Source organism: Heterocephalus glaber, unplaced genomic scaffold (assembly GCF_053883595.1).
Source record: "Heterocephalus glaber isolate CG9 unplaced genomic scaffold, H.glaber_assembly_v1.0 deba00001733, whole genome shotgun sequence".
Taxonomy (NCBI): domain Eukaryota; kingdom Metazoa; phylum Chordata; class Mammalia; order Rodentia; family Bathyergidae; genus Heterocephalus; species Heterocephalus glaber.
Genome location: NW_028258444.1, coordinates 19841176 through 19853023, shown reverse-complemented (window position 1 = coordinate 19853023; position 11848 = coordinate 19841176). Strand labels below are relative to the sequence as shown.

The window sequence follows — 11848 nt, the reverse complement described above, 5'->3', positions numbered from 1 at the left end:
TTTCTTTTATTTCAGTAATGCGTTTTATGGATTAGCCATCATAAAATTTACCCCAAGTTGGATTCCCTCTTTTACACATGCCTTTGAATACCTTTTTCCCAGTTAATTCAGAGGGTCCACAGAATACTTTTAACATAGACTTTAGAAAAAGAAAATTTAAAGTGTAGTTTATTTTAAAAAGTCACCGGGCGTGGTAGCACATGCCTGTAATCCCAGCACTCAGGAGCATGAGGCAGGAGGATCAGTGCAATTCAAGGCTAGCCTGAATTACACGGTGAGACCCTGTCTCAAAAGCCAAAAATAAATAAATAATTTTTTAAATAAAGGAAAAAAGTCACCTTATAAATGCCTGAATAAAAATAGTAAATGAGAGAGATGTCTACACTATAGTTCTGTCTTGTCACAGGTAATGAAGTATTCACACTAAATAAATTGCTTTAACTAGAATTTAAATCATAAGCAAACACTTGTTTCTCCAAATAGTCTTGAAGAACCAGAAAGAAGATTGTAATTTTTTTAAATTGTAGATCATAAACTATAATAAAATAATTTTGATTAATTTAACCAAAGAAGTTTCATTTTAATTGTAAACTCTTTATTATTTGATATTTATACACATACAATACATATTTAGTTGAATATTTTATACATAGTAAAGTATTCCAAATACAAAATTATGATTATAACATAAAACCATCAAGTTCTACCAAGGATGTGATTGGTGTCAAATTTACAACTGTCTAGCTCATGTCACAGTCCCTTTCCCCAAGCAAATGTTCATGTGAGAACTCTAACGTGAGTAATTAATTGCTAAAAGAATAAATGGCTTTCATTTTGTATAATATAAAAGAGGACACAATACAAAATAAATTTAAGTCTTCAGAATTTCTTTATATTGTTGCCAGTAAGATGATAGCACCTAAAGCTATGAGGATCAGTCCAAGTAAAATATCTATATTAAATATCCCTTTCGCTCTTGCCTGGGAGAAATGATCTGTCAGCCACTTTTGGTAGAACGATGGGCCACTATAGACCCCAGGAAAATATCTTCGACCACAGCCAAATCCGTAACTGGTAATTCCCATTACAAAAAAACGTTTATGTTCTGGTAAGTAGCACATTAATGGTCCACCACTATCACCCTATCAAAAAGTCCCCAAATAGTATTAGTTAGTTACTTTTAGCATTTCTTAAGCACAATAGAACTGAGATAAATTAATTACATGAAATCTATCTTTATATAAACATTTATTTTCAGTACACCTCAAATAATAAAAAAAAAATTTCAGACAATAGCTAGCTAGACTTTAATAATGTAATTACCTGTTATCCCAGCACTTTGAGAGGCGGAGGTACTTACTAAGTTGAGTACTAACTTAGCAAGTCTCTCTCTCAAATGGAAAGGAAAGGAGAGAAGAAGAGAAGAAAGGTGAGGAAAGGAAAGGAAAACAGGCTGGCTGGGGAAGTGCTGTAGCTCAGTGTGAAGGCCTGGGTTCAATCCCCATTACTGCCAAAACCAAAACAAAGGACCAGCTTAGCCAGGTGGGCAGAGAGAGAGGTCCCTGGACACCTGGAGCCCCATTCCATCCAACCCATCCCACGCCCACCAGCCTCCAGCTGGATGGTGAGGACTCCTCTCCACTTGCCATGCCCACGGCAACCAATCAGCTTAGGCGCAAGGGCACCGGCAGCCCGCCGGCCCCCCTCCCCCCGCCCACAGCGCCTCTGGCCTCCTGCCTGTGCCACTACCTGGTTCCACTCTACAAAGGCACAGAGGGGGATAAAAGCCATCGTCCTGAGCTCCAGAAGATAGACCAGAAGTAAACAACGGAAAGAGGGCCTCTCTCAGACTCCTTGATGAAAAGTGAAGAGAATCTCTGCAACAAAGGCACACCACACCACCGTGCTTGGTAAGTTGGAGGGATCATCACCTCCCATCAGAACCTGGACTATCTTCAGGGGAAGGGCAACTGGACCCTGCAGTAGAACCTTGCAGAGTTGAACCCATCAAGGAAATTGAAAGGGAAGCAAGGCATCCAAATTCATTCCTGGAAGCAAGTGTTACTTTGATTCCAAAACCAGGGAAAGATCCAACCAAAAAAGAGAACTATAGGCCAATCTCCCTAATGAACATAGATACAAAAATCCTCAACAAGATACTGGCAAACAGAATACAGAGGGTCATCAAGAAGATCATACACCCTGACCGAGTCAGATTTATCCCAGGGATGCACGGATGGTTCAACATATGTAAATCAATAAATGTAATACACCATATTAACAGAGCCAAGGACAAAAACCATACGATCATCTCAATAGATGCAGAAAAAGCATTTGACAAAATCCAACACCAATTCATGATAAAAATCCTTTAAAAAATTGGAATAGAAGGTCTTTATCTCAACCTGATTAAGGCTATCTATGAAAAACCAACAGCCAACATCATACTAAATGGTCAAAAACTGAAAACTTTCACGCTAAAATCAGGAACAAGATAAAGATACCCACTATCACCACTCTTGTTCAAGATAGTTCTGGAAACATTAGCCACAGCAATTAGAAAAGAGAAAGAAATAAAAGGAATAATGATAGGAAAGGAAGACGTTAAACTGTCATTATTTGCTGACAATATGACACTTTACATAGAAGACCCAAAAACCTCTGCCTAAAGACGTCTAGATTTAATTGACAGATTCAGTAAAGTAGCTGGATACAAGGTCAACACTCAGAAAACAATAGCCTTCTTAGACACAACAAACTCACTGAGAGAGAAATTAGAGAAACAATTCCTTTTACAATAGCATCCAAAAAAATGAAATATTGGGCCGGGGATTTAGCTCAGGGGTTGTGCTGCCTGCCTCACAAGTGCCAGGTCCCAAGTTCGATCTCCAGTACCAAAAAAAAAGAAATATCTAGGAATCAGTCTAACAAAGGAAGCAAAAGGCTTCTACAGTGAGAACTACACCACTCTGAAAAAAGAGATCAAAGACAATATAAGAAAATGGAAAGACATCCCTTGCTCCTGGGTAGGAAGAACCAATATAGTGAAAATTGCCATACTTCCAAAACTACTATATAGATTTAATGCAATGCTGATTGAAATTCCAACAATATACTTCACAGAGCTAGAGAAAACAATCCAAAAATTCATTTAAAACCAGAAGAGACCTAGAATAGCAAAAGCAATTCTAAGCAACAGAGACATGGCAGAGAGTATCACAATCCCCAACTTGAAACTATACTACAAAGCTATTGTGATTAAAAGCAGCATGGTACTGGCAAAAGAACAGACCTGAGGATCAGTGGAATAGATTAGAAGATGCAGAAACAACTCCAGACATACTCAGCCACCTCATCTTTGACAAAGAAGCCAACTACCATCATTGAAGGAAAGATAACCTATTTAGTAAATGGTGTTGGAAAAACTGGATTTCATCCTGCCAAAGATTAAAGCTAAACCCATACCTATCACCATGCACTAAACTATGATCGAAGTGGATTAAAGATACAAATATTAAAACAGAAACACTAAACTTGCTGGAAGATAGGTTAGGTAGAACTCTTGAAGACATTGGCATAGGAAAAGACTTTATGAACAAAACCTCAGCACAGGAACTAGCACAAAGAATCAACAACTGGGATCTCATCTTATTAAAAAGCTTCTGCACAGCAAAAGAAACCAGGAACAGAGCCTAAGAGACAACCTACAATGTGGGAAAAAAATTTTAGCAGCTGTACCTCAGACAAAGGACTACTATCTAGAATATATAAAGAACTGAAAAAAATCAGATCCCCCAAATTCAAAGACCCAATTCAAAAATGGGCATCTGAAATGAGCAGACATTTCCCAGACAAGTAAAAGCAGCAAACAAATATATGAAAAAATGTTCAACATCACTCGTCATTTGAGAGATGCAGATGAAAACAACACTTGAGATTCCATCTCACCCCAGAAAGTATGGCTGCTATCAAGAAATCAATAACAAATTCTGGTGGAGGTATGGGGAGAAAGGAACCCTTCTCCATTGTTGGTAGGAGTGCAGACTGGTGCAACCACTGTAGAAGTCGGTATGGAGATACCTCAAAGAACTAGGACTAGAGGTCCCATTTGACCCAGCTATTCCCCTGCTTTTAATTCTTCCCAAAAGGATTAAAAGAATCATACCATAGTGATATATGTGCACCCATGTTCATAGCAGCACATTTTGTGATAGCTAAAACTTGGAAACAGCCCAAATGCCCATCAACTGGAGACTGGATAAAGAAAATGTGTTTTTTTAATAAAATGGAGTACTACTCAGCCATCAGAAATGAGAAATTAGAGACACTTATTGCTAAATGGATGCACATTGAGGCGATACTCTTAAGTAAAATAAATAGGATACACGTGTAAATACCGACTAGTTTCTCTAGTGTGAGAAACTGAAAGTGTAAATAAGGATAAAAATAATTTAAATGAATAATTGATAATTTGAAATAAAAGGTCCAAAAGGGTAGGGGAAGTGGGAGGGGAAGGGGAAAGGAAAAATTATGAGAAAAGGAAAAATGGAAACAAAGTCTTTGTAAATAGGAAGGGAGCACAGAGAATGGGGAAAAAATAACCAAGATACATCATGTACAGGTACAAGCACCCAGTGATAAATGTAAACATATTGTATACCTAAAATATACCGATAAAAGAATTTAAGCAAAAAAAAAAAAAAAAAACCAAAACAAAAGAATGACTTGCAGAGAAAATAAAAGATTGACATGTGGAGGAGGTGGTAGCAATGGACGCCTTGGACCAAGTTATAAAGCCCAAAACAAAAAGGGCCAAGAGATGCCTTGAGAAGAGAGAACCGGAACTTAGTGAAAATAATAAAAATGCTATCCTGATCAAAGGGGGAAATGCAAATGCAACAGTGACACAAGTACTGAAAGACATGTATGCACTGAAAAAACCATATGGAGTTCCGTATAAAAAGAAAAATATTTCAAGACCATTTGAGGATCAGACATCACAAGAGTTCTTTTCAAAGAAGTCAGACTGTTCTTTATTCATGTTTGGATCCCATAATAAGGGGCCCAATAACCTAGTAATAGGTTATATGTATGACTACCATGTGCTGGATATGGTTGAATTAGGTATTGAGAAATTTGTGTCTCTAAAAGATATTAAGAACAGTAAATGTCCTGAGGGAACAAAACCCATGTTAATATTTGCTGGTGATGATTTTGACACTACAGAAGACTAAAAAGTCGTCTTATTGCAATTGAACTCAGGACCTTGTGTTTGCCAGGCAGATTTCTTCAGAGGCCCCACAGTAGCAAACATCTGCCTGGCTGGGTTAGAGTATGTTCTGCACTTCACTGCTCTGAAGGGGAAGGTTTACTTTTGAAGCTATAAGTTGCTGTTGAAGAAATCTGGTTGCAGAACACCACGGATTGAGTTAGAAGAGATGGGACCTTCATTGGATCTGGTTCTGAGGAGGACACGCCTGGCCTCAGATGACCTTTATAAGTTATCTATGAAAATGCCAAAAGCTCTCAAGCCAAGGAAGAAGAAAAAGATGTCCCATGATACTGTTGGTACAACTTATGGAAGGATTCATATGCAGAAACAAGACCTAAGCAAACTACAAACAAGGAAAATGAAGGGATTGAAGAAGTGACCTGCAGAGAGGATAACAGAAGACCAGGAGAAAAAGTCAAAGAGAATTTTTAAAGATTAATGGAACTTAGCCAACAACTAGAGTTTTATTGTAATCTATTTACTATGGGAATCATTGAGCTTCAATACAATTCAATTTCTTTAAAAAAAAAAAAAAAAAAAAAGATTGACATGTGGAAAAGGAAGTACAGGATTTAATGTGGCAGTAGAAAGGCACCCAGGGCATACAACTTGTAATGGGCCCTCTTAACACATTAACACCATGTGGGGAGTGATCAATATATTTTTAGTTTAATATTCCAATTTAGGAGGTATTGAATGTGCCCAGGTATTGGGAGAACCATACAACTAGTACATAAATTCATCTGCACTTTTGAATGAGAATACTATAAATGAAACTGCTTGGATTTTTAAAATACAGTTACTCAGAAGAAATATAATTTAAGTGTGCAAAATATTGTAAAAACTGCTCATTAGAATATTTCTCAACACTATGTGAAAGGCATAATTTTAAGATGTATGAAGGATTCTTCCAAATGTGTGTACACAAGATTTACTAGCTAGAGGAGATAAGCAAATTAGTGTCTTGCAAAAGATGTCATCTTTTTAAGTGTTGACATTGGCTAGTGCAGAAAAATGAGAATAAATTGGGAAGACTCTAGTATTATAAATAAGTCTCCTTCATAGTTTAATAGGATGCACCCAAAACTGTTCCTAGGGATTGTTAATGCCTTCAAAGCAACAAAGACACCAGGGTAACTGTCAGTCCCTAAAGGCTAAGGAGTGTTCCTGAGTGTTCACCGTTCTCTGTGAAAGGCAGATGTTGAATAATTATTTTTTGATAGTAAAGATATTTTGCCTAGAAATTCAAAATTAGATTGTATTCTTTACTATTTTACTCATCTAGATTTTTAAGGCAAAGGACACAGGAAAGATAAACCTGAGACTGCAGAAATAATGAGTAGGAAAAGATGACAGCATGTAGTACCCTCGAACTTGAAAGGCTGATAGACCTGGTCCTGGTAAATAAAGGAAGGATAGAGTCAAAAACCACAGGAGTGGCTAGGATGTACCTCAGTGATAGAGTGCTTGCTTAGCATGTGTGAAGCCCTGGGTTCATTCTCCAGCATGGGAGCAAAGAAAAGATAACCTCAAGAGACAAAAAAAAAAAAGTTGAATTTCCTTAAATTTAAAACTTGTATACTACAAATAACATCAGAAAAGTGCAAAGACATTCTACAAAATAAGAGAAAATACTTGCACAACATATATCTAGTAAGGGACATGTATCCAGAATAAATTTACAAAAATGTTTATATCTCAATGATAAAAAGATAATCTTAAAATGGGGAAAGGATCCAAAGAGACATTCAGGAAGATATGCAACCAGCTAATAGTACATACAAAGACATTCATCATTAGTCATTAGAGAATACAAATAAAATCACAGTGAGGCACCACTTCACATACACAAAGATGGCTGTAATCCAAAAGACAATGATAGCCAATACCAACAAAGATGAGGAGAAACTGGAGCCCTCAAATATTGCTTGTGGGCTAGAAGATGGTGTCCCCACTCTGGAGTACAGTTTGGCAGTTCATGAAACTGTTCAACACCGACTTGATAATTCCATTCTGAGGTGGAATTTCTCAGAAATGAAGACATTGACACACAGAAACAAACAAGGGCTGGGGATTTAGCTCAGTGGTTCCACCGCCTGCCTCACAAGCGCGAGTCCTGAGTTCAATCCCTGGTACCAAAAAAAAAAAAGTCATAGCAATGTTATTTATGATAGATACACAATGAAAACAGCCCAAATGACCATCAACTGAGTTGATGAATAAAATGTGACTTATTTACACAATGATGTAATCGTAGTAAAATGAATAAAGTACTCATGCATTCTATGACACAGATGAACCTTGAAAGCTTACTAAGGGAAAGAAGCCAGTTATGAAAGACCACATATTGAATTATTCCAGAAATGTCCAGAATAGTAAGCGTTCGGAATATACAATTCCACAGAGATTAGTGGTGGGCTAGGGGTAGGTGGGAGGAAAATGAGGAGTGATCCCTAACAGGTATGGGCTTCTATTTGAGGTGAAAATGTCCTAAAGTTAGATTGCTGCACAAGTTCATAAATATACTAAAAACTTGAATTCTATACTGTAAATAAGTGCATTATATCTTAAAGATTATTTAAATAAAAGAAGGAAAGAAAGATTCAAGGGAAGTTATGCCTAAGTTTGACCCTGATGAAGGTAAAAATCAAAGAACCAGGAACAAAGAGTTGGATTGTTTAGCAGTTAGAGGAAAAAAAAAATTTAGTATATTTAGTCCTGATAACTAAGATCATCAGAAAGTAATCAAAGTTCTTCAAGTTCTCTTCTGGCTTTAGAATATATCTTTAGGGTTCGATCCCCGGTACCAAAAAAAAAAAAAAAAGGCAAAATACAAATCAAAAATCACAATGAAATAAACTTTTAAAAAAAATCTTTAGGGAAAATTACTCGGTCTTACCCTGCAAGTATCGAAGTCTCCATTTTCATCACCTGCACAGAATGAGGTGTTAGGAATCACTCCTGCATAACTTGTCTGAGTCACAAAATTTCCGAGAAATGTGGTGCCCTTCTGCCTCTTGTAATATGTGTGTGCCATCACCTGTTAACAACAACAAAAAACCCACTAGAATATTTTAGAGAGCAGGCGTTTTTACAGTGATTTGAAATGCTGATGCTTATACCAGGCGTGGTGGGACTCACCTGTAATCCCAGCATTTGGGAGGCTAAGGCAGGAGGTCACCGGGAGTTTGAGGCCAGCCTGGGCTACACAGTGTGACTCTGTCTCAAAAAAAGAGGGGGGGGGGTTAGTGGGTTTTCATCCCAATGTGACTGATTAACAATTATGTAATATTTTATTTATCTCTATCATATAGTAACTGCCCACTTCCCCAGCTATTAACCACTAATCTACTTTCTGTCTCTTAGATTCCCGTATTTGGAACATTTCATCCTATAAATGGAACCAGACAATATATGGTCCTTTATGTCCAGCTTTGCTTAGCATAATGTTAGGCAAGCATTGATATTTTATTCCTTTTTATAGCTTAGCATTCCATTATATAAATAAATCATATGTTGTTTATCCATGTGCCAGGTGGTTTCTAGTTTTTGGCTATTACAGATGCTGCTGCTATGAACATTTTTGTACAGGCTTTTGTATGGCTATAGTCTTCCCTTCTCTTGCATTTATACCTAGAAGTTGAACTGCTTTTTGAGGAACTTCCAAATCATGTTTCAAAGCAGCTGTACCAATTTATATTCCCACCAGCAATGAATGAGGATTCCAGTTTCTTCACATCCTCCTTAGTGTTTGTCATCATCCAACTTTTCGATTATATTCTCCTTGTGGGTGTGGCCTCTGCTAACTTTTAAAATTAGATTTTCTTATTTTTGCTAATGGCTCTACACTAGTATAAAATAGATTTATTTTTTTCAGTACTGGGAATTCCACCCAGAGCCTGCACATGCTGGGCAAGTGCACTACAACTGAACTAGAACCTCAGGTCTTTCTATTTTTGATACAGTTCACTAAATGTGGCCCTTGCTGGTCTTGCGCTCTGGATTCTTCTGGCTCAGCCTCCTGAGTGCTGGAATCACAGTGTGCACCATCTCATCCCATATGAAATGGATGTTCTGTACATTGGTCCTACTTCTGGTTACTTTACTCAATTCCAATGGATTTTAGATTGTGTTTTAGTGTAAACAGTCATGTAATCTGTGACTAATAAATGTTTTATTTCCTTTCTTGTGTGTCCTTTTTAAATCTTTTTTTCTAGTACTGTTGTGCTTGCTGGTACTTTACAAAATTGAATAAAAGTAGTAATTATGGGGTAATTGTTTCTGATTTTAAAGGGAATAATGATGTTTGCTAGAGTTTGGAGTTAGATAACCTTAGTCAATTTAAGGAAGTTTCCTTTTGCATCTAAATTCAAGAATTTTTAACAACACTTCTGCATCTATTGAGATAATATTTTACCTTTCAGTGAAGCAGTTTGTGAATTACATTAAGAGACTTCTAAACTACCCTTAAGCTACCCTTGGGTACTTGAGATAAACGTCACTTGGTTGTAATTTGTATTCATCATATACTTGACCGATTCAGTATCCTGATATTTTTGGAGTTCCTCCATGGACCTTTCTTATACTGTGGTTACTTGATTTTGACATGGAGGTTATTGTTGTCACATGCTTCATTGTGTTCCCTCTTTTTTGGATTATTTGGAAGTATAAGATTTAAATCTTGGCTGAGGATGGTGGCTCATGCCTATAGGCCCAGCAATTGTGAGGCTGAGGCACAAGGATTGCTGTGAGTTCAAGGCCATCCTGGGCTGCACAGGCCCTGTCTCAAAAAACAAAAACAAAAAAATTTTTTTTTTTTTTAATCTGCAGGCATGGTGGTGCCTACCTATAATCCCAGCCTCAGAAGGCTGAGGCAAGGGCCGGGGATTTAGCTCAGTGGTTTCGCCACCTGCTGCGCAAGCGCAAGGACCCAAGTTCGATCCCAGGTACCAAAAACAAAAAAACAAAAAAACAAAAAAATGCTGAGGCAAGAGGATCGCCAAGTTTGAGGCCAACCTGGGATACATAGTGAGTTCAAGGCCAGCCTGAACTACATAGTGAGACCCTGTGTCAAAAACCAAACAGGGGCTGGGGATTTAGCTCAGTGGTACCTCCTCTGCCTCTCAAGCTCAAGGTTCAGAGTTTGATCCCTGGTCCCAAAAAAAACAACAAAAAAAAGATTTAAATAATCTGTCTCTGATAATTCTGGTAAAACTCATTTTGACCTGAATTCTGGTGTTTTATTTTTGAAAAAGAAAACTATTGATTCAATTCTTTTACCCTTATGTGGATATTATTCTCATTTTACAGATCATGAAACTATATGACACTGTGAAAGATGATACAGTATAGTAAAAACACATGAGTTTTGAGACAGTTAGGCCTGGGTTTGAATTTTGAATCTGTCAGCTGTATAATTTTGGAAATTAATTTAACCTCCTTAAGCTTCATTTTACCCATTCATGTTGTTATTGTTTTGGGGGGGAGGGTTGTTTGTTGGGGTTTTTTTGTACCGGGGATTGAACTCAGGACCTTGCACTTGCAAGGCGGGGGGCAGAACCACTGAGCTAAATCCCTGGCCCTCATGTTGTATTTTTCATAGTATTATTAATAATGAGATATTAAATGGAGTACATTAAATAAGATAATATATTTAAAATATTTGTTTAATGTTTTATTAAGTCCCTAGCCCTGAATAAATGATAATTGCTTCCATGTAAAACTCAATAACAGCAAGGACCCGAGTTTGATCCCCGGTACCAAAAAAATAAATAAATGAATAAATAAACAAAACTCAATAACATACATGTCCATGATCATTTAGCTGGAATATGGCAGGGCTGGGCTTCAGACAGGTCTGTGATTCTAAAGCCCATGCTCTTTTCCCTACACCGTATTGTTTTCCCTTATCTTTCTTGAAAGTGTCCACAGATGGGAAAAAGAAAAATAATAAGCCACATATGTTTAGTACATTTACTTCTATTCTGTCTGTAAACAGTTGACAAATATTAAAAAGTGGGGAAAAAAATCTCAGTACTTGATCTCACATTTTCCTAACTGGACTATGATTCCCTCAAGTACAGTTTGATGTAATGGTTAAATATTCAGGCTTTAGAATCGCAAAGACTTGGATTTGAGTCCTCACTTTCTCTTTTTTTTTTAAGGCAAAATCTCCCTAAGTTATCCAGACTGGGCTTGAACTTGCAATCCTCCTGCCTCAGCCTCCCAGAGCACTGGGATTATAGGCGTGCATCTACATACCTGGCCAGCTCCCCACTTCTTAACATCTAAGATCTTTAATTCCTAATCTATTAAATGAAACACTACATAATTACATTGAATCCCAATAGGAATATTGGGAGTTCTACAATAAAGTTGTACTTTAATCTACAGTAAAGTATATACTTAAAATAGAGCCTAAAACTTCCAAATGTTCCCAGAGGTACCTGTCAATATTACTAAAGGTAGAGACTGCGTGTTCTGTTTTTATTACTCCCATTGGTTCAGAATCAACACTTAGTGCCTCTGTGGACTGAAGAAAATACATGGCAGTCAACCTTTGTGATACTAAATAGA

The 11848-nt window shown here is 37.2% G+C and overlaps 1 protein-coding gene and 1 pseudogene across 1 annotated transcript in view; one reads left to right on the top strand and one right to left on the bottom strand.

The window, feature by feature from the left end:
- Nucleotides 1-667: 667 nt before the first annotated feature.
- The window catches only part of Tmprss12 (transmembrane serine protease 12), a 38875-nt gene continuing 27694 nt past the window's right edge, over nucleotides 668-11848 (bottom strand). Inside the window, 3 exon segments of the mRNA XM_087199972.1 lie at nucleotides 668-1142; nucleotides 8172-8244; nucleotides 8246-8312. Of these exon segments, the coding sequence (XP_087056098.1) occupies nucleotides 891-1142; nucleotides 8172-8244; nucleotides 8246-8312 (392 nt within the window). The 3' untranslated portion in view covers nucleotides 668-890.
- Nucleotides 4511-8506, top strand: LOC147821525 (ribosome production factor 2 homolog pseudogene; annotated as a pseudogene).